General features: G+C 38.6%; 1 protein-coding gene and 1 long non-coding RNA gene across 3 annotated transcripts in view; both read right to left on the bottom strand.

Annotated features, from left to right (window-relative positions):
• The window catches only part of LOC124121693, a 176,546-nt gene extending 154,068 nt beyond the window's left edge, over positions 1–22,478 (bottom strand). The window contains exon 1 of the long non-coding RNA XR_007221598.1: positions 20,350–22,478. This is a non-coding gene — a long non-coding RNA (uncharacterized LOC124121693). The remainder of the gene's footprint in view (positions 1–20,349) is intronic.
• Positions 1–24,474, bottom strand: part of LOC124121658 (general transcription factor 3C polypeptide 1-like) — a 293,316-nt gene that overhangs the window by 211,615 nt on the left and 57,227 nt on the right. For both annotated transcript variants that reach the window (XM_048396961.1, XM_048396960.1), the window contains exon 37: positions 22,489–22,551. In XM_048396961.1, coding sequence (XP_048252918.1) covers positions 22,489–22,551 — 63 coding nt within the window. The remainder of the gene's footprint in view (positions 1–22,488; positions 22,552–24,474) is intronic.

Here is a 24,474-nt window from a genome sequence, read left to right as displayed (position 1 = left end):
ATGTATTTACATGCTATTTGAAGTCAAAGACATACAATCTCAAAATAATCCATTTAAGGCAATGGACTTACAGAGTTTTGTTCCCACAAGATCATCAGTCTTCTGAGTGTTGCAATTTCTTGCATATACATTCATGTAGTCTTTGATAGGCATTTAGAAGTAGGAAGAACATGACCACATGACAATTTTAACAACTTCTTTTTTATCTTAGTAAGCGTATAGAGTTTATTGTGACGTCACAAAGTTAGATTGCACTATGACGTCATACTATGTTAGAGTGCACTGTGACGTCAAAACACCGTAACGGTATAACTGTACTCTTGAAAATCACAATTGTGAAACTGGTTGAGTAAATTATACAGCTCATCTTTGGACTTTTGTATTTCATATATATATATAGATATATGATGATATGTTTACACAAGGTAGGATTAATGTACAAAAACAACAATATATGCAAATACATGTTACATGGAATATTATCATACCTCCATGTCAGAATGACGAGTTCTGATTGGTTCACGTGATCTTGATAAAATACAATGTATCCCGCCTTGGAGGGAAATAAATTTCTCAGCCAGCGAATAAATCTCTTATACCCCACTTCCAAGCAAAAGGCTGCACGCTTTTTCCGAGTCGAATAAAGTCATGTGACACCGAAGCTGTTTTCTATAAATTGTGAATTTGTTCTAATTCTTTTTCAATGTCATATTAAAACATGTCGGTAAAATAAATTCATTGTAGCAGTATCACTCGGGGTACATGCGGCTTTATGCGGCCTCCAGCTCGTGTTATAAAACCTAACGTGGGACGCATAAAACCCCATGTACCCATCGTGATCCTGCTACAACTTATAATGTTACGGCAAATATTAATTTTATATTTACAGTTTCATCTCCTTCCACTGGCGTCAGTGCACGCACATCTCCTCAGAAGTAACATACCGGTAACCATTATGTCAGCACTATCTTTTCATTACGTTATCACCACTTCTTCAATTATGTCACTATCTCAACGCATCACTTTCATGGCAGCCTTTCACCTCGTGGGACGAAGTATCACATCGCATTCTCGCTTTCCTGCTAACCTGCCCGGCTGCATTGTACAAAACATTTTATTATCCATTACAGGTACCAGGCACAACAAATTGTACATATCTATCACTCAAGTGCATTGTACATATATTATCACTTCTTGAATAAATGTTGTGGCGTGGTGTGGTGTGGTTCTTGGGGCTACCTCCTCTATCATCAAAATATAAAAATTACTATGTTTATTAATTAGGGTCTCCTGTTCCAGAAGGAACCATGGCTGGGTTACCATCTTACCTTTTGGAACCCAATCCTTCCCGGGTTTTCACTCTGGGAATCTAGTAACAATTATATTTGGCAATGGAAGTTGCCACATGGCTGGGCCTAGCTGCGTTCTCTCCCATTTAGACTCACACTGTTGGTCAGGTACTAATGTTTCCGTCATTTGGGCCTCAGCATTAATCCTTAGGTGTCTATTGTCAATGATGTTTGGAAACGCAAGTTGACACATGGCTGGGCCTGGCAACGGTCTCTCCCATTTATACTAGCAGAGTTGGTCAGGTACCAACGTTTCTGTCATTTGGGCCTTAGCATTAATCCTTGTCGCTATTAACAATTTTGTTTGGCAATGCAACTTGCCACATAGTTGGGGCATAAGCTTACATTTAGTCACACAACATAAAATTTGGCCTGGCCTTGTGATGCCATCTCAGCCTTTTCATAAAAATAGTTCATTTCCAAATGGGGGTGTCGCCCTCCAGAACCTCCACACACCCTGCCATTAAATCCACTTGTGTCTTTGTTATTTCTTCAATACAGATCCCGTTTATAAGAAAGTTGTGCTCTCGCTGAAATAATTACATTCAATACTAGTTACTAAATGTCATTATTTTCAACAAGTAACATCTCAATATTTCAAAGAGCTTACTTTTGTTCATCTGTAAAATCTAAGTGATCTACTTTTTGTGGACAAGAATATCCTAGATATACTCAAAGGGACTTCAAAGGGAAAGTAACAACAGAATTTTTATTAAAGCATTTTCAGAGAGAAACAATCCATTTTCTTTCAAAAGATCCCTTCCAAATATAATACCAGCTTCTCTATGATTATTTGAAGTTTAACTTGGAAACATTGTATAACTGCAATGGAACAAAAACATGTGTGATCCTCGCGTATCATACATTTTTTTAACACAAATATTCCAAAGACATTTAGTTTTGAAATATCTTGAAACCATACAACCATAGGAGTTCAGTTGAACTTTAGGAACATTTCTTTAGACTTTTTTAAGGCTAATATCCAATATGTATTTTTTCTTGAAATTCTCCAAAACATAAATCAGGAACATTTACTGGAAACACAATATTTCCTGAACTCCCAAATCTATTTTAAGAATTTTCTGTGTTCTATAATCCTCTTTTTCCCATTATATGAGCAAGTTCGGATGAAGATTCCTTGTACAGTGTGTTTCAGTTATATAACATGTAGGGATGCATCAAGGATTCCAAACTAAAAGCCATTGATAGGCAATTTGTGGGAAAATTGTTATTTTCCTAAAGTTGGTCAATGAAATAGAAGTCACTTCTACAAAGCCAAGAAAACCCCATGCTATTATCATTTAACATGACTTGAGAAATTTGTCATTCAAAGTTGGGAATTTGAAATGACATTTGCTGCAGGATTGGGTCTGAATGTTGGCCTCTTATCAGGTCCAGGGCCCACTTGCACAAAGCGATCTTAGTGCTACGACTGTCGTAAGCCTATGTTAAAGTATGGTAGTTACGATCAACACAGGACACTGACCACTTTGGTATGGATGGTGAATACCAAGCATCATAATTAGGGTCAATCTGGAACTCAAACCCAATATCAGAAGATCCTGCCATATGTAAGGGACACCAACTTTGAACAGACCACAAGTCATCCTTATCAGGAATTTTGTCTTTACGACTTCTTTACTCTGTGTGTGTGTGTGTGTGTGTGTGTGTGTGTGTGTGTGTGTGTGTGTGTTTTGTGTGTGTGTGTTTTGTGTGTGTGTGTGTGTGTGTGTGTGTGTGTGTGTGTGTGTGTGTGTGTGTGTGTGTGTGTGTGTGTGTGACTGACTGACTGACTGACTGACTGTCTGACTGTCTGACTGTGACTGACTGACTGACTGACTGACTGACTGACTGACTGTGACTAGAGCGGACTGATGCTTATGATACACAGTGAGTGAGTTGGGTTTAACGCCGCTTTTAACACTATTCCAGTTATATAATGTGGGAGGAAAGCCCGTAGTGAAACCCATGACCACGGGTATGGTCCTGACAAACATAGAAACATAATTGGGGCGAACCGGGTTTCGAACCCACAATCATAGGTTTCTGGCGTGCCCAAGGGACGCAACTCTGCACAGAGAAACGCGGCGCCTCAGACGACTGGACCACCCGTGATACACAGTACCATATATGAACATCAACACTTGTTGTTGAAGAATGTTCATCGGGATACCCAGTGAACAAAACTAATCATGCTTAGGAACCTTAATTAATCCTTGTTTTCTGGCCTTTTACATACCAGTGTTCCCTACAACTTTTAATGGCTGGTTGTACAGACAAGCATTTATCATTAATACTTATATGTCCTGGCTATCTATTTTCACCACTCATAATTTCAAATCTTTAATGGCCACACAATAAACATTAACCACATGTCTTTAAACCTTCCTCTTATTATCATTTACAATTTTCTGTGCCTTTGCAACCAAGGAAAATAGAATCATCTTCTTCAGGTGAATATTGACTTGCCTTTGCATGTGTTTGTGATGGGTACCACCAGTGGGGCAGGATATGTTCACCTTTTAGAGACCACCTGGTATCATTTACTGTTTGATAGTGATACATAACCACATGCTTATGATATATTGCTAATCATAATTGTGTAATGAGCTCTGCTTTTAGCAGAGATTTCTTCGGATTATGGAAATGTCATGGTCGCTTTCAGTTATCAATATGATTTCTAACATCATTGGAAATAAAATCTTAAGCTCTCAAACCACCGTTTGTCCTACAACCAAAACATACGAAGAGTACATTAGCCATTGGCAAGAAACATTTGTATTCAGTCCGGAATAACATAATGTCATTTGGGCTTATGGTGATATGTTGATATCATTCATTTTTATTTATTTGTATTTTTTGCTCCGTACTTCTGCAGTCATATTTATTTCTTACATCCCTATTTCCCGTTCTAAACTCACATAATAGTTCCATCATTAAGTTTCCTCAAACCAAAAAGACAGAACAAAACATTTGCCGAACAGTCAAGTGAGTGAGTGAGGGAGTATGGTTTTATGCCGCTTTTAGCCATATTCCAGCAATATCACGGCGGGGGACACCAGAAATGGGCTTCATACAGTGTACCCATGTCAGGAATCGAACCTGGGTCTTCGGCGTGAGGAGCGAAAGCTTTAACCACTAGGCTACCCGACCGCCCCCTGAACAGTCAAGCAACTCAGTGGCAGTAAATGACAGCCTTGGCTTAATGGCATCAGATCTTCACATTCACTGTAGGATATGATAGGGAGTTTGTGAGCATTTAATGTTTTCTGAATCCATCGGTGAGCCTTGATAAGAGACTGGCAGATAAATAATCACAATCAATAGACATATCAGTACAACACATTTGACAATTACCTCCATCAATGTCCTACCCCAAGATGAACCTAATCCGTGTGGATAATCTATGATTAATACTTTTCCGATATAAAGGCAGGTTCATTGACGTATATATAAATCAAAGCCGAATTTAAGGAAAAACATGAAACATTCAAATAATAATTAATTTCATCATAATCTGAGAACACACAATATCCCACTCAGTGCAAAGTACACATAGGCCCTCACTGTTGTGTACCACTGATTACAGGGACACATCTAATGAAAGACGTTCAGTACAAACCATCAAAGTTGAATTATTACGTATAAATCACATTGCGTGAATCCTAGTGCTACTATTGAACTGGTAGTAAAGCATCTCCTCTATCAGTAGAGTTACTTTATCATGCTTGCCAGCGCGGAATGATCCAGGGGAAAGAGTTTTAAAGGAATATTTACTCATATACAGATCCATTACGCAAAGAGCTGTCTCAGTTTCTCTTCCTCCGACATGAGTTTTAAACCAAAATCATGAGTGTTGTTAAGGGTTTGTACAGTACTTTGAGGTCATTGCGAGTCCGTCACTTAAGATCATTCAACAGCCCTTCATGTGAGTTTAAATAAATTGGTCATCGTAAATGAAAAGTTTAACATTAAATGGACCTGTTCCGAGACATATTCTTCGTTAATCATTGAAAAAAGGACATGGATTTTATCCAAGAATTTTTTAAATTAATCAATATTTCATGTTTATGCTCACAACTCATCAAAAATATGAAGATCGTGCCAAGACACTGTAGCTCACCTGCATATGTAGTCAACAATTTTAAATGTCAACAAAGATAGCCACTTAACAAAGCTGTTGTCACCAGTGATATTCAAATATTTTCTGCATAAATAGTGAGGTCTAATACCCAAAATTAACATTTGATGATTTGAATAAAATATGACATCATCATAAGGAGAAAAATACATGCCAAAGTTCAGTTAATCCAGTTGGAAAGATTCAGATAAATTGTTTACAAAGCCAAATATGCATTTTGAGAGAATCTTAAAGCATAGTGAAAACAAAGTAAAACAAATAAGTTGGCAAAAGACGCCAAATAAATGTTGAATCCCACGACAAACTAAACAAATACCAAAATTCACTACATTGAAAGCCATGAAATTGTGTTTCAATATGGGTGCCGTGGTGACGTTTACAAAGTGAGGAAATACATATTGAGAGAAAGTAAGAGTGCGGACCAAGCTAAAAAGGTCAAATGAAGGTGAAAGCTTCAGATACAGTAAAAAATGGAACAGCTATGTTGAGGCCCTCTACTTACTACATGTGCCAAAATTAATTACAATTTGAACCAAAATGACCATATATGTAAAGTCCATAACTATGTTCTTCAATATGGCAGCCATATTGAAAAGCAGATTCAATCCTCTTGAACGAAGCATGTGAATTTTCACCTTCATTGGTTCTATGGTTTCTGGAGACAAGATGTTCTCAACAGATGATGTTCCAACATGCCCACAGGCAGCCATATTGGATTTCCAATTAGGACACCTTGAACAACCTTGGTTACTGACTTTTCAAGATGACCATTTCACCCACCATTTGTCAGGCGTCTGACCCTTTAAGTTTTGGACAAGCAGATATTTGAAATTTCTAAATCCAAGATGTCTACCTGGCAGCCATATTAATATTCATATTTGATACCTAAAACAAACTTGAACTCATTTATGGTAACACACAGCCACACAAACTTTCAGCTGAATCCATCAAGCCATTTCGTAGAAGTCATAAATGTAAACAGTTTATGGATGATGACAGACAACTTGCGATGACATAGGTCACAGGGCCATTCAGGTCAGGTGAGCTAATAAAATTGATGATCTAATAACAGCCACTCAAAGCCCTTCAGCTACCAGGTCTGTCTGGTGATGTGTCACATTACCCATCCGCATTTACATTAACTTATTTTTTTCTGGCCCAGGCTCAATTTTGTACAGGCCACTGATGCTACAGCTGTTATTGCTGACTGTGGTAAAAACTAGTTCCTGCACTTGCTCACTCAAGTTATCAAGCTTCACACTGATTTGAATACAAGAGTCAAGTAACCTGTTATCACTGAAGACAATGTGTCTGGCTTCGGAAACATTTGGCCTATGGACCCATATAATTCAGAAATGGAAGGTTATGCATTTTGGAGGGGGAGGGGTCAAAGGACCAGTAAACAAGCTATGAAAAGCATTGAACTACAAATATTTTATATTTTATTTCTACAATTTCTCCTTGATTGATCTTATGACAAGTTTGATGCATTTTAATAATTGCAAAAGATCCTCTGATTTTTAGTGGATAATTTGCAAAATTATAGATGAGTGAGTATGTTTTTACGTCACTTTAACAATATTCCAACAATATCATGGTAGGGGAGACCAAAAATGGTCTTCACACACTGCACCCAAGTGGGGAATTAAACCCAGGCCTTTGGTGTGACAAGCGAACACCTTAACCAGTAGGCTACCCAACCAAAAATTACAGATGAAATTGTATGAAACATAAAGGTCATACATTAAAGGACTTTAAAAACATCTTGAAAAAGTTTTTATACAACACGCATATTCTCAGTTTTCAACACTGTTGTCATGGCTGTAACATGGTAGTTAGGCCTAATATTAAAACACTGAAAAAACATATCCTTCATTGCACAAACTCACAATTACTACTCATAGATCCTACAATTACCACAACATCAAAGTGACATCTTCAATCTTGCTTCCATTTGCTTTGGACATATTTAAGATAGTGAGTAAGTTTGGTTTTATGCCACTTTTAGCAATATTCCAGCAAAATCATGGCAGGGGACACCAGAAATGTGCTTCACACATTGTGCCCGTGATTCCGGCGTGACGAGCAAACGATTTAACCACAAGGATACCCCACCACCCCTACTTAAGATAGGACTGTAAATATAATGCAATTTAAGAGACACCATTGACAGGATTATACCAAAAGACAATCACCTTTTTAAATATAAAAACACATAAAACATAGCTGTGAACATCACATACTTCATGCATATACAAATGGCATAGAGTTCACTATATTATCACTGTCACCATTCTCAAGGGGTGGTCGGGTAGCCTGGTGGTTAAAGCATTCTCTTGTCATGCCAAAGACATGGGTTCGAATCCCCATATGGGAACAATGTGTGAAGCCCATTTCTGGTGTCCCCCTGCTGGAATATTTCTAAAAGTGGCATAACACCATATTCACTCACTCACCCACAACTCTCAACTCCTCACTGTGTTGCATACCCTTCATGATACCCTGTATGGAGTTTATCCTCACAACCAACTGATCATCATGTTGACAAACAAGCAATGCATTCGTGACCAACTCGTGTTATTCCAGGATAAGCCGAATAGCGACTTGTGCCCCTCTCATGGCCATTTTTGCGACGGGGTTCCATCTTAGCGCAAACGGGCATACCTAAAACAATTGTCAACTCGTTGCGTAATGGTTTACATACATTTCCCCATATATTATATACATTTCAGATGCAATTTAAAGCACATGGGGACGAGCGGAATTATACAGTGTGATTGAACTGTATAATTTGTGATTGGTTTGTCATATTTTCGCACATAACATTCATCGATAGGGGGATGAGTCTTCTTGCAGGTTACGGAAAGGGGCAAGTGGTGACGAATGACAAGCAATGGTGGCCATGAAGCCTGTTTTCAAAATTATGGGTCATTGTTTGTTTGTCAATCAACGACAAATTCTATTCCTCTTAAACTATCAGAAATAAGGAAAGGTAGACGCTAGGTGCTTTTTTGTTAGACTGTTTATAAACTATTGGTTTCAGATTCCAAACAAATGTTAATACATCTGGTAATGTACAAATTACGAATTGTTTGATAGGCATTACTTAGAAGTAACGGGTAACAAAGTAGAGACAATGTACGGCTTCTTTATTCTTTATTCACTGTAAAGACGACAATTCGGTACAGAACTTTATACCATTGTCAAGCAAGGCTGACAAAGGCACAAACAGTATCGTTGGATTTTTGTTTTTAGAGTAAATTTTCAAGATTCTTGTAATGGCCTCATCGACACCGGTAGTAGCAGGGAGGTTGGGGGGACAAGGAAGATGCATGAGCTGGAATGGAGCTTGATGGAATTTATATTTATATTACTGAAATCAATTAACAGTCTCAGATGGAATTTAGACTTATCTTTTTTTTCAATCCACTTGTGCAATATTATGAAGAATTGTAAAAACAAACTGTAACCTGAGGCCAGAACTTTTTTAGCGTCTCAGTTTACAGTTTTAATTGAAGAAAAGTTCCAGTCCGAAGTTGGAAAAACAAACCATAAAAGACAACAGATTTTCTTATTTGTTCTTCAAAAAGCTACTTTTGTGTAAGCATAGTTGCATTTTACAGCAATTTGTTTCACCCCAGTTTTCATTATTTATAGAGGGTGAAATCAGTCACAAGTCTGAAAAAGTCTCATCTTACCATGACCTTTTGTCTTCGAAGTTGGCCTCTTTCCCTACTTTGCTACATTTGTAACTGAAGAAGGCGGAGACACACAACACAAACGCCTAAATACACATCACCTTCCACCAATTACATCCCTCAGAATAAGCAGGCAAGCAGAACCTGCACTTACTCCACCCTCATATTCTACTCAAAAGAGGTTACTAAGGACCACCTGATTTTTTCACATTACTATAGTTAATCTGTAATGCCATGACAGATAATATGGGGGCGGTCGGGTAGCCTAGTGGTTAAAGCGTTCACTCGTCACACCGAAGACCCGGGATCGATTCCCCACATGGGTACAATGTGTGAAGGCCATTTCCAGTATCCCCCGCTGTGATATTGCTGGAATATTGCTAAAAGCGGCGTAAAACCACTCACTCACTCATAATAATATGAAAGAATTGTATTACTGTCTTGTTGGGTTTTAAATTATTTCAAACACTGAGCATACAAAGTGCTACTATGTTAAGCCTGTCTAGAACATGATGGTCTTCTCTTCGTGCCCATGATGATCTGAACTTTTTGTTACCCAGAATACATAGTGAGTGAGTGAGTTGGGTTTAACGCCGCTTTTAACAGTATTCCAGTAATATCACGGCGTGTCAGCTTAATGTAGGAGGAAAGCCCGAAGTGATGCAGGCAGAATACATAGTGACACTAAGCAAAGCCTGTATAGAACATGTCAGTCTTCGTGGGTCCATATGCTCGTGTGTGACTATTAGTGCCTTACGATGCATGATAAAAATTAATTGTTTGTCAGGAATCTTCTTTTCTTAAACTGATGAGGAAAGGAGGGTGTCAAGAAACTAACATACTCATTGTACTTGTTGTTACCCTGTCTGGCTCTCGGCATTAAGGGCCTAAAACAAGGACTGGTCGGCTTGGAGTCAGTATACTGTGTCTGAGTGGGGTATTCATGTTAAACTGTGGCATGGTATCTCAGTGGGCTAGCACTATAAATCGGCATCAGTCCGGACTAGTACAAGCAGCCACATACACACACATACACGTGCATGCACGTCGCTATATAAGTGCGATAATCTTGACGCGACGTTAAACCCCATTTCACCTCACCTCATTCAAATTTCAAATGCCCAATAGAATCTGTTTCATCAGATAATCAGGACTGATTATTCTCTGACAATGACATTTTATATTTATTTGTTTGAGGTCAAAAGAAACAATGGGGATACATATAATAAATATGTAATGTGCGTAACAAATACGATTTAATCAAAACAGTTCTCCACTAAAATGTCAACACTGTAAAGTTGAGTGACCTTGCACAGATCAAATCAAGGTCATTCATATCCCTAGGTCACAGCCAAGGTCATGTAAGTGTCACACCAGCAACACAGACTAAACCATTTATTGCTCAGGGATTAAGTTATCAAGCAATTAACACCTAGAGCTTTGTTAAGTAAAAAAATAATCCCTTCAATCAACATTTCCATTATTTTCCAGAGACCTCGTGGATTTCCTTCAGGGACTTTTTCCAATTTGCACAGCATGCACAGACTCGTAATCTATTTCAACCTATTCCCTGGCCTGAAATCTGACCTGACGCTTCGAAGAACATGCAGAAACCATTACCTGGCAAGACAGTGACTTTCCCCTTCAGAGCAAAACACAATCATATATCTTTCAGGAGACATAGTCAACTCCTCTTGGATGAAGATTTTCAATCTCCCCATTTGATGGAATTCAAACATCCATGGTTAACCAGGAGATTTATTGGATAGATAATTTGCCCTGTTAGTAGCAACACTTGTCCACAACTAAATAGTTTTTATCCTACTCATATTTCCCCGTCAACTTGTAATTAGATAAAATCTGATATTTCATTGTAATTGTGAATCCAAGACATTTTGATCTTTCATGCAAATAATACAATACTTTGATCAAGATCTGCCTCATTACTTCTATTTTAGGATAATAAACAAAAAAATACTAATTGCATCAAAATTCAAGCACACTTTCATTAATTAGATTTTATGGAATTCACAATCAGATTATCCTCTTAATCAAGCTTCTCGAGTTTGCCAAAGACTTACAAATGCTTCTTTTACAACACATTATTTTTAGACAGCTTGCCATGTGATACATGATATCTTACATGAAAACTGGGCACTGAAGTAACCTTGATCCTTTCAGACTAACAATGGCTTGTGGCCTTTTATACATACTGTCAAAAACCCATAACCTGTGCTTCAGGCAAAAACATGTGTTGTATCTGAGTGAGTGAGTGAGTGAGTGAGTGAGTGAGTGAGTGAGTGAGTGAGTGAGTGAGTGAGTGAGTGAGTGAGTGAGTGAGTGAGTGAGTGAGTGAGTGAGTGAGTGAGTGAGTGAGTGAGTGAGTGAGTGAGTGAGTGAGTGAGTGAGTGAGTGAGTGAGTGAGTGAGTGAGTGAGTGAGTGAGTGAGTGAGTGAGTGAGTGAGTGAGTGAGTGAGTGAGTGAGTGAGTGAGTGAGTGAGTGAGTGAGTGAGTGAGTGAGTGAGTGAGTGAGTGAGTGAGTGAGTGAGTGAGTGAGTGAGTGAGTGAGTGAGTGAGTGAGTGAGTGAGTGAGTGAGTGAGTGAGTGAGTGAGTGAGTGAGTGAGTGAGTGAGTGAGTGAGTGAGTGAGTGAGTGAGTGAGTGAGTGAGTGAGTGAGTGAGTGAGTGAGTGAGTGAGTGAGTGAGTGAGTGAGTGAGTGAGTGAGTGAGTGAGTGAGTGAGTGAGTGAGTGAGTGAGTGAGTGAGTGAGTGAGTGAGTGAGTGAGTGAGTGAGTGAGTGAGTGAGTGAGTGAGTGAGTGAGTGAGTGAGTGAGTGAGTGAGTGAGTGAGTGAGTGAGTGAGTGAGTGAGTGAGTGAGTGAGTGAGTGAGTGAGTGAGTGAGTGAGTGAGTGAGTGAGTGAGTGAGTGAGTGAGTGAGTGAGTGAGTGAGTGAGTGAGTGAGTGAGTGAGTGAGTGAGTGAGTGAGTGAGTGAGTGAGTGAGTGAGTGAGTGAGTGAGTGAGTGAGTGAGTGAGTGAGTGAGTGAGTGAGTGAGTGAGTGAGTGAGTGAGTGAGTGAGTGAGTGAGTGAGTGAGTGAGTGAGTGAGTGAGTGAGTGAGTGAGTGAGTGAGTGAGTGAGTGAGTGAGTGAGTGAGTGAGTGAGTGAGTGAGTGAGTGAGTGAGTGAGTGAGTGAGTGAGTGAGCGAGCGAGCGAAATGAAGGCATAACATGGCATGTCAGCTAATTCTGGGTGGAAAGTCCAAAATGTTGCAGGTCTACGACTTATATAAAGCACACAAGCAGGGGAATGGTGCTGACAAAACAAGAATCATAATCAGGGAGAATCTGGGATTCCAACCCATTATAAGAGGATACTGACACACCAAGGGAGGTAACTCTCGACAACCTTTTAAATTTGTCAGTGATGTGTTTGTGGAGGGCATACAGTACCTCAGTGTTAAAAGTGTCTGATTCAATTACTCTGGTTCAAAACTTTTCTTTTGTGTATTTCACCTTTGCACTTGCAAGTCACATAATTGCGCTAGTTTCCCCAGCAGTAGAATGGGTACCTGGAAGGAGTTGGTGATATGATAGCCTTGAACACCTAGCATGGTTAACATCCTGGAGTGAATGAGTGTGTGAACACTGTTCTGTGCTGCAGGCAGCAACATACATGTTATACCATGACCACCTGGAAATAATCTCTTGGACCTTCCATGGAGAGACTGGGAGAGCAAGAAGAATTTTCCCGTCAAATTCCCATCCGTTATACAGAAGATAAGCTTACAAGGTTGTACTATCAGCAAACAATGAAGCATTGATCAGCATTGTATCTTTCAGTGTTCCCAGTCTTCTTGAAAAGCACATTGACTACGCACATCGAGTACAGAACTATCATGTGTCTGTATGGGCACGGATATCAGGGAAGTTCTTTTTAGGAGGTGTCACTGAGCATTTTTTTTCCTCATTCTTATTGCAAAGTTTTTTAACCAAATATTGTCCTGTTTCTTATTGTTTGTGTGGCAGCTTAAGAAAAGTTGATGTCACATCAATGCATTGCCGCAAACAAATCAAAATAGTGTCATCCAAAATAATGTCATCATCCAGAAAGATTTTATGAAGATCAATAAGATATGATGAATGATTTCATCACAAATCATCAAATGGATGCATCCTCTTGCGTTCAGAACAACATTATAGAAGTTTTTATCAGCAAAAAGTCAATATACACAACAACCCACATGCTACGATGAATTAAATATTATCTACCCCTCATGGTGAGGAAAGTCCGTAGCCAAGGCTCGGACTTCACAAAATCAATTGACAGATAATTCTAAAGTCATTGTAGATCATTGCTTATCTTCTAACTGTCTTTTTGCAGTTGCAATATTGTCAAAAACTCCCTACTTTCCTTATCGCTACTTGATTGGTCAAGACTGGGATATAATCACAGTTACATGCCATTGTTTTATTTTCCTTCACAGAAAGCTTTCAGAATCTAAAGGACAGTATGGTAAACAAGCTGTGCTGACGATAAAAAATATAATTGTGTACTTTTATTTTCCTTAATAAAAAAACTTTCAGAATCAACATGGCAATTTGGTAAAGAAGCTGTGCTCACGATGAAATGTATGCCTGGATTGTACTCTTACTTCCAGCATGCCTGAAGTCATCAATAACCAATTACCCCACCAACAGAACCCTGGAGCACAGACATTTGTTACGTCATTAACACACGCCATCTTGTTCTTGCAAAACAATCTCAAACTGTGGCTGTGATGACAAATGTATTATTTTTATCACAAAAGAAACGATTTGATTTTCAAGCTCACAGGCTGAATTGCACTTTGGCCATGGAAGCTGGGCAACACTAAATAGCTACCTAAAGTACTTTGCTTTGTCCTTGGTCATGACTTCAGGGTTTTATTCACTTTTTGTGTTCACTTCAACAAACTTGTTTAATCAACAACCAATTGTCATTGTCACCCCAGGCATGTCTTTCTTTCACTTCATCCACACTCCAAGATTGAAACCACGTTAACATGCAAACATGGCCACTAAATCATGTTCATTGGCATCAATCTCCGTCAAGATACTATTTTCCATACCACTCGCCATCGGAAATATAATTACAAAGAGGCCAACATCGAAACAGAAATATCCATATCCCTTAATGCTGAACCACTTGGATCAATTAAATTTGCTATTGATGGATCCCAACAAACAAGTTTTCTTTAATGTGCAATTTCGTTACACAAGACTTGGTAATCTCGTTACTGAAAGCGGCGGACTTGAATCGTTAATATCAGTTGATACCCCATCATCCAAATATAGTCACTGCGGTAAGCCAAGCAGTACTCACAAGTATACAAATAGGTTCCAGTGCTTCAAGTGTCTTAATGCTGCTAAAAGCTAGGACAATTATTGCACTATTGCTAAGTGAGCTCTGTTTGGTGTCTGGCAGGACGAAGCTTCGACCATTCACAATTATAAGAGCAGTATTACCCCAGTCCCTTAAGTGTCCATAGTAATGATTGTATAACCAGTTTATCAGTGGCAAGATGAAAGGCACTGCTTTGGTAGGTATTATGTAGTTCTTGTATTTGGGCTAATAAGGAAATTATACAGGCTTCCTACTACTTATTGTATTAGTTTATGGAGTCTGTGGCAGTAAGTGCACTGATACCTTGTACAAAGGGAGGGGAAGGGAGTGTTGGCTGATGTCACAGTCACCTACATATTGGTGCCTGTAAATAATGAAGTCTTGTTCAGCCAATTGAGTTTTGGTTGTTTGTTTGTTGTTTAACGCCGCACTCAGCAATATTCCAGCTATATGACGGTGGTCTGTAAATAATCAAGTCTGGACCAGACAACCCAGTGATTGACATCATGAGCATCGATCCACGCAACTGGGATACGATGACATGCATTAACCAAGTCAGCGAGCCTGACAACCCGATCCCATAAGTCGCCTCTTACGACAAGCATAGTCGACTTTAACTGCAAGCATGGGCTTCTGAAGACCTTTTTCCGGGTCATATCTTCACGGGTCCCACAGGTGGTCGCAATATCCGGATCTTTACGGGTCCAGGCAAATGAGTGAGTGAGTTGGGTTGTACGCAGCATATATCAATATTCCAGCTATATCACGGCAGGGGACACCAGAAATGCCTGGCTTCACGCAATGTACCCATGTAGGGAATTGAATTTAGGCCTACGGCATTAGAGAACACTTTATCCACGTAATTAAGCCATGAAGCCAGCATAGCTGACACAAATAATCCCCTTACTACAAAATTAAGACGGCAAATTTGCAATTTGAACTGACGTTGTTGGACAGAAAACATGTTAAGTGAACAGGAGCCTTGTCTGGGATTGCTTTGATTGTGAAGAAAATGAAGAGCTCATACATGCGATAAAGGTTTGGGTCTGAAGCTGGGTAGTCTAGCTCACCACCCCTCAGGCAAATGAATGGTCAATATCATAAGCAATGATCCTTGCAGTTAGGGTACCATAACACACACACATCAGTCAGGTCACACAATATGAATATGCATGGCTGCCAACTTTCCCAAATTACATGTAGTATTTTGCTATGATTTTCTGGTCGGGACACAAAAGCCTGACAATATGGAATGCCTTCAGTACAATACAGACACTTGATTTTGAAACTCAGCTGATAATTTTATCACTTATTTTCTATTTTGAATATTCAGGCAGGATTGTGTCAGTGGTTATTGGTGTATTCAGGCAGGATTGTGTCAGTATTATTGGTGTATTCAGGCAGGATTGTGTCAGTATTATTGGTGTATTCTGGCAGGATTGTGTCAGTATTATTGGTGTATTCTGGCAGGATTGTGTCAGTTGTTATTGGTGTATTCTGGCAGGATTGTGTCAGTATTATTGGTGTAGTCAGGCAGGATTGTGTCAGTATGATTGGTGTATTCAGGCAGGATTGTGTCAGTATGATTGGTGTATTCAGGCAGGATTGTGTCAGTATTATTGGTGTATTCTGGCAGGATTGTGTCTGTGGTTATTGGTGTATTCAGGCAGGATTGTGTCAGTATTATTGGTGTATTCTGGCAGGATTGTGTCAGTGGTTATTGGTGTATTCTGGCAGGATTGTGTCAGTATTATTGGTGTATTCAGGCAGGATTGTGTCAGTATTATTGGTGTATTCTGGCAGGATTGTGTCAGTATTATTGGTGTATTCAGGCAGGATTGTGTCAGTATTATTGGTGTATTCTGGCAGGATTGTGTCAGTATTATTGGTGTATTCAGGCAGGATTGTGTCAGTATTATTGGTGTATTCAGGCAGGATTGTGTCAGTATTATTGGTGTATTCTGGCAGGATTGTGTCAGTGGTTATTGGTGTATTCTGGCAGGATTGTGTCAGTGGTTATTGGTGTATTCTGGCAGGATTGTGTCAGTATTATTGGTGTATTCAGGCAGGATTGTGTCAGTATTATTGGTGTATTCTGGCAGGATTGTGTCAGTATTATTGGTGTATTCAGGCAGGATTGTGTCAGTATTATTGGTGTATTCAGGCAGGATTGTGTCAGTATTATTGGTGTATTCTGGCAGGATTGTGTCAGTATTATTGGTGTATTCTGGCAGGATTGTGTCAGTTGTTATTGGTGTGTTCTGGCAGGATTGTGTCAGTGGTTATTGGTGTATTCTGGCAGGATTGTGTCAGTATTATTGGTGTATTCAGGCAGGATTGTGTCAGTATTATTGGTGTATTCTGGCAGGATTGTGTCAGTATTATTGGTGTATTCAGGCAGGATTGTGTCAGTATTATTGGTGTATTCTGGCAGGATTGTGTCAGTATTATTGGTGTATTCAGGCAGGATTGTGTCAGTATTATTGGTGTATTCTGGCAGGATTGTGTCAGTATTATTGGTGTATTCAGGCAGGATTGTGTCAGTATTATTGGTGTATTCAGGCAGGATTGTGTCAGTATTATTGGTGTATTCTGGCAGGATTGTGTCAGTGGTTATTGGTGTATTCTGGCAGGATTGTGTCAGTGGTTATTGGTGTATTCTGGCAGGATTGTGTCAGTATTATTGGTGTATTCAGGCAGGATTGTGTCAGTATTATTGGTGTATTCTGGCAGGATTGTGTCAGTATTATTGGTGTATTCAGGCAGGATTGTGTCAGTATTATTGGTGTATTCAGGCAGGATTGTGTCAGTATTATTGGTGTATTCTGGCAGGATTGTGTCAGTATTATTGGTGTATTCTGGCAGGATTGTGTCAGTTGTTATTGGTGTATTCTGGCAGGATTGTGTCAGTGGTTATTGGTGTATTCTGGCAGGATTGTGTCAGTATTATTGGTGTATTCAGGCAGGATTGTGTCAGTATTATTGGTGTATTCTGGCAGGATTGTGTCAGTGGTTATTGGTGTATTCTGGCAGGGTTGTGTCAGTATTAATGGTGTATTCTGGCAGGATTGTGTCAGTGGTTATTGGTGTATTCTGGCAGGGTTGTGTCAGTATTATTGGTTTATTCTGGCAGGATTGTGTCTGTGGTTATTGGTGAATCCTGACAGGATTGTGTGAGTGGTTATTTGTTTATTCTGGCAGGATTGTGTCAGTATCATTGGTGTTTTCTGGCAGGATTGTGTCTGTGCTGATTGGTGTTTCCTGGCAGAATTGTCTCTGCAACCAACACAATACTTTGCAATTTTTCAGTTTCCTGATCAACTTACGATAACATTTTCATATCTTAGTAATCAATTAAAGCAGCTGCAGTCATCTTTATCCAACACGAATAGATGCAAACCGAAAGTTAATAAAACAGAATTTTAAGAAGAAATATTTTTTTAAATTCATACCCAAAACTGACCTTAACTGACCATTGACCTTAACAAAGAGCAGTATTTCATAATAATATTTCAATTCAATTTCACAGTACTATCAGAAACTCTTTAAATCAAAGATTGATGTAATTTAAAACCACCTGTTCTATTCGTATATCAATACAGATATTTCTTTGCACTGTGTTTCATCAAACACAAAACACCAGAGAACAACCAGCACCAACAAAACAAGACAAATAAAAAGAGTACAGAAAATGTCATCATTCAAAGTTAAATGTGGTGAACTCTCACTGAAATAGCAATGTATCTGACAATTATCGTCACAAGGCATCCATGGCTGCCTACTGCACCTCCACAATTACTCCCTTTCCTGGTCTCATGTAGTTTTATTCGACAATTCATCCATCAAATCAGGAGAAACTGTCCCAGAGGGGATGCATGATGGGAGAATTAAACAGAAATCGTTTGTCACCGTATAACAACTTCTCCGTTTTCTCATAAATGTATAGAACTACGTCGGTTTAAAAAGTTGGATACTTTATAAAGTAATTTACAAAACACAATTGAACTCTTAGACTCACATAAAATACCATGTTTCCTTCAAAGTTGTGTCCAAAAAGTTCAAACAATTGAATAAACTCTTCTGAAACCAGTATATGTCAAGCCCCCTTGACCTGCGATTGCACATTGGAAACGTCTTATCCCAGACTGAACACATCAATGAAATCCTGTTGAAGCTAACTGATCTAAATAACCATCTATTTTATGGGTACAGCGATCTATATGTTCAAAGAAATGACATCCATTTATTACAAATCCTGTTTGGATTGTCATTATATATAGGTTATTGTTGATATTGTTTCGGATTTTTTTGTAGCGACAAAACCCGACCCCAACCCCTAGGTAACAGGCCACACGAATGATATTTCGTCTTTTTCGTCTTCGCATCATCATTGCATACAAGTTCCATGTCTGTCACACTCGTGTTAGAGAAGCGAATATGTGAGTTACCTCCCCTGGTCAGAAACTCAAGTCCTTGATGCAGATTCAACTCCATATAAATCCGACCTAGAGTCAATTATCCATCAGACCAAAATGCAACTGAAGTACACAATGTAAATGTCTGACAACAACATAAGGAATAATGGGAACCGAATGTCTGATGGAGAACTGTTGGTATTTGTTCCTACATCTGCCCTGCAGCTTGTTAATGTGTCTCTATGCTGAATCCCGTCTTTATAAGCAATAAAAAGTGTTGGCCTAATCAAATTGGTCTAGCATAATAAAACTAAAATATATCTAAAGAAAAGACAGGGAATCAATAATTATGTTGCTAATAACAACTATTACCAAGTTCAAAGAAAACATGACAATCACAGAATATGTCAACACACTTAGAAATCGGAGATGAAAAAAAAGTCGAAGGAGAGTGAAGAAAATTTTTGAATAATACCATTAAAAAATGATAACATGCACAAGACTTGACAGATCATCACAGAGTCTTGACTGGCACTAATTACAGATCAAAGACACACTTCATCTCTAAACGCAAAGCCGAAGCAACATAATTTCTGAAACTTTCCTTCTTCACTATGGCCATTTTGTCTGTCATGAAAGACCAACGAGACTGTAATTTCTGCCGTAATAAACCAGTCATAGGTGCCTCCTCACTCCAACATCTAACAAGCATCAAAGAACAGTGCACAAAAGAAATGAATGACTATCTTGCAGCACATTTTCAGGTTAAAATCAGAAATGCTTCTTGATGCCATTATCCGAGCTGTGAAGGTTTTGTTGAATACAAGGGAGAAGCTTGAGGATTATTTCACGTAGTGATGACCTCAAGATGAAAAGAGTTTCTGGTGTTGGGTAATTTGCTTACTTAACGCCTGTGTTATTTTTCGGATTTAAAAAAAATAAATTTTAATTTCATTTCTTTTTTGGGTATAGGAAAAATCTTTGGGTATTGACACAAAACTCTTTATATACTCACAAGACATCTCTACTAAAGCAGAGTCCAACTGTATCATGAGCATTTGTTTCAGATAGTGATCAGGCCATGTGTTTGTGATGGATGGATGGATGGATGGATGGATGGATGGATGGATGGATGGATGGATAGATAGATAGATAGATAGATAGATAGATAGATAGATAGATAATATCGATTCCCTAAAAAGTCTGAAATTCTACAAGCCCTCAGAATATCTCTTCAACTCCACATAAAATCAATTTCAAAGCTGCACAAATGTTTGCAAGACAATAAAGTCTGTAGGCATATTCATAAACAATTTCCTACCAATAACACAGCAAAAGCTGAGACAAACATGCATCAACACTCACCTTCCAGTAGGATTGTGCAGGGTGGGAGGCGATGCAGACAGAAAACCGACCACTCCATGTCTTGAAACACTTGCAAGGAAATACATTTCACAATAAGATGACTGACAGAGAGATGAGAAGTCAAACTCTAAGATCAGATACAAAGATGACTGCTGGTATGTTTTTTTGTTCAGTTGTAAATCTAAGTGTAATGTATCGGGCGCCCTCTAATGACACATTTGAACCTATCGCCAAAATGAAGGATTCAGACAAGGACCTCAGACCAAAAATCAAACCATCAAAAACACAGTGACATATTGGACATTATTTCCCTTTTTATGATGTCACGTATAGTTTACAGGAAAAGAGAAGGAGATGAGTGCTGCATTGAAGCCTCGATGTGTGACATCATAGCACTTTATGACATCATGAATGGAATGTCTCTGCACTTTAGACATTAAAATATTAACATAAATGCAAACATTTTCACTTAATGCAAACATTTTTACTTATTTGCTAAAAATTTAGCACACTATACAGACCAGCAGGCATGCTTATCAGACACTATTTCGGAAGAAAATGTCTGTACATATATGGCCATGATTCTAAAATCTTGCAAAAGTAAATATACAGTGAAACCCTGTTAATCCAGAGGTGATAATAATTAATAATTAATCATTAATCATCATCATCAACAACAGATCAGTGTGCACTCAATTTTCTTTCTCAACTCCCTGGGGAGTATACAATCCAGCTGCCTGGGAGGCACTAAAATGTCAACAGTCATATCACCATCTCATCGGACTAGGTACCAATTCACTGCTGGGTGAACAGATGCACCCTTTAAACAAAGTCACTTGCCTAAGGAGACACCACATGTGTCACACATGATCAGTGTGAGGAGACCCTTAGAGACACTCTCAGGGGTCAATCTGCCAAACACGGTCACCCATCCACCTACTCTCTGCAACCAATGTTGATTAACTTCACCTGATCTGTTACCTGTGCATCATACACAGGACCATTGACATGTCAGTTGCTTACTGGGTTTCTAGACAGTGGGAATCAATTCTAACAGGGTTTCGCTGTACAGAATCTCATACATTTGCTGTTCTCATTTTCATTTTTTTAAACATTTATGCATGGACCAATTATTCTTACAAATCAAATGTCCACCTTAGACTTTCAAAATAACATTCTGTTTGTTCTTTGTTTTTCCTTTTATGGGCATGACAGTAAGGTTTCACAGTCACATGCATATTGAATCCACCAAACATTACAAAAAAAGGAGTTTAATTGTATACTTACCATTGACTCTTGATTCTTTTCAAGTAACCTTCACATGTTGGTGAGCGCGATAAATTTAGACATGCCTTTCATCAGTGATTCATCATGCTATTTCCTACCATCCTACACAAATTCGAAAAGGCTAAACATACAGGATTTATGTGATCTAAAGAAGACTGTTTCTGAAAAATAAATTCTGCAAAAAAAGATTAGGGATTAGATATGAAGCCCATGAACATTAAAGAGAAGAATTCACATATAAATGTTCATGTTATCAATATTACATATCATGTATATCAATTACTGTCAACAAGTATAGACAGCTGGAAAAAAACAACATTAACTGAAAATAATTTGAGACCACAATACAAGTACATCATATTCTACACCAATATTATTTGTTTCAGGAAAACTTTTTCGAACAAATCTGACTTTTTGTCCAATTTTGCAACAGATTGCATCTAATCTGTAATAACACCTTGTTCATTTTTTCATCAACTGAAAGCTGACAGGGCCACATTGACAGGGTTCGATGACAAGGTTCGAGTGTTGTTTAACGCCTGGATGAATAGTATTTCAGTGAAATCCCAGCCCGCCAGTTTAGTGTGGAATCAATGCCCCAAGGTGGCACAAGCTGGAGACACCAAGGAACACAACTGGGATTGAACCCCTGAAAAGCAGATCCTAGCACAGATGAGGGACACAACTCTCCACAGGAAATTGTGAGTTGTAGGCCACTCTGTCCTGGAAGTCAGACCACAGAATGAAACGACAAAAGTTATGTTCCAAATCTGAAAGATTTCGTATCAAGTGTAAACTAACAGAATACCGTAGCTAATGGAACACCACAGGGAAAAGAATTCCAGGACTTACCGCCTTCTGTTCCAACAGCACCATGATGACTAGGGAGATGTTGCATATTGTCTTGTATTCAGCCTGCCAAAGGGAAAATATGAAGCACTTGTAATTCATTGTTTTTAATCCATATCCTAGACGAACAAGTCTTTAATTGATATTTTATTTCTGATGAAATTTCTTGTTGTTACAGGTTCTACTACACCAAATCAGAACCAGTTTGGACAGTGCGGTTTTCGTAGGGAGCCTTCAGTGTAGATCGAGAGATATCTGCAGGCTGTGATTGGAGCATATTCTGTAAGATTTTTATGTCTTTCAAATGTACATCCATCCAGTTATTAAAACTGACCATGTTTTTCTATATTTAGTACTGTCTTTTTCAACATGATGACTTATGCTGAATGTGACCACAGCTATTTTCAAGTAGGTGACATTTGGTGCGAAACTGGGGGTGGTGTGTTTAGCTTCCGGTACTCGGAAAAGGAGCTGGCTAAGCTAGTCATTTTTATTTTTTTTATTGCTGCTCTAAGGCCAAACTGTGCACACACATACAGGTAATAGCTGTTGAATGCTTAGTTATTTAAAAAAAAATCATAACTTTACTATAGAAGTCTATGGGAAAACATTTGGTTGTGTGTAACCTACAGGTAAGACCAGACACCAAGGGTAGTGTTCGACAAGGGTAATGTACAGACAATTTTAGAAAACACAAGCAAAATTATTAAATGAGTTTCAGAAACCTTTGTTATGCATGTTGATATCAATAGTATGAATTTTTTTTAGAGGTATGGATATAAAGGACACAGAGTATTTAAAATTTGACATTGATATAGACACTAATTCATTCACACTCACATCCTCTCACTTTCTGTACTAAACCATAAAAATGATAAACATAAGGAAATCAGAACATAAATTTATGGAAGCAAGAACAATGTAGATATTAAATCAAGATAACTGAGCTCAAGAAGTAGATAGAACCAAATGAGCTAGTTCATGGCAAAACATCCACTTGGTATAGAACTTGTTGGTTTTAGCTGTAAGAAATATTTTGCAATGATATACCTGTGGTGAATATAATGTTTAGACGAACAATAAAACGACTTAAAGAATCTAAATATTCTCAAAAAGCCCCAAAATGCTGCGACAAAAGTGTTTATGACATTAGAAATGAAAATCTACATTGATTGTTAAAAGAGTTTTGAGTGAGTGAGTATGGTTTTACGCCGCTTTTAGAAATATTCCAGCAATATCACGGCGGGGGACACTGGAAATGGGCTTCACACATTGTACCCGTGGCGGGAATCGAACCCGGGTCTTCGCCGTGACGAGCGAACGCTTTGGCCACTAGGCTACCCGAGTGAGTGACTGAGAGAAAGAGTTTGACACCGTATTCCATCCATATCCCATTGAGGGACACCAAGAATGGCAGCATAGAATGGCAGCATAGAAGTGAATTGTCTTGCAAGTATGCCACGGGGAAATCATAGCAATGGTTACATGTGACATTTGGAACTTAAGTGTGCAACCAAGAACAGTTACATTCATCGATATTGGAACTTTGTGAATGTAATTTCACCAGCAAGTTTTCCCCTTCCTTTTTAATTAAATAACCTTGCGAGTTACTGAACTATTTTGTTAAACGTACTGTCTATTAAGCATGTTAAAATGTTCATTTGTCAGTTCATGTTCCAGGTGACCTTCGTAAAAGAACATTTAACACTGGCTTCATACAAAAAAACATTCTTTACGTGTGACCTTTAGGCACCAGGAACTCATTTTAACAATGCTATTACAATCTTAACCATCCTATTGGCACTGTAATACAAGGAATGTTGAACCCCACCAAATGGGCTTCGTATTTTGAATCCATGTTGGAAAATCAAATCTGGGATATCAGCATAACAAACACACACATTAACAACTAGAATACTCCACAATTCCCACTAACTTTCCAATGACATATAATTAATTAAATACAGATACAGAATGCCCCAGTTCTGT

This window comes from Haliotis rufescens, unplaced genomic scaffold, assembly GCF_023055435.1.
Source record: "Haliotis rufescens isolate VD_foot unplaced genomic scaffold, xgHalRufe1.0.p SCAF_16, whole genome shotgun sequence".
NCBI classification, from domain to species: Eukaryota; Metazoa; Mollusca; class Gastropoda; order Lepetellida; family Haliotidae; genus Haliotis; species Haliotis rufescens.
Note: the sequence above shows the minus strand (reverse complement) of the source record. Positions and strands in the feature narration are given on the sequence as shown.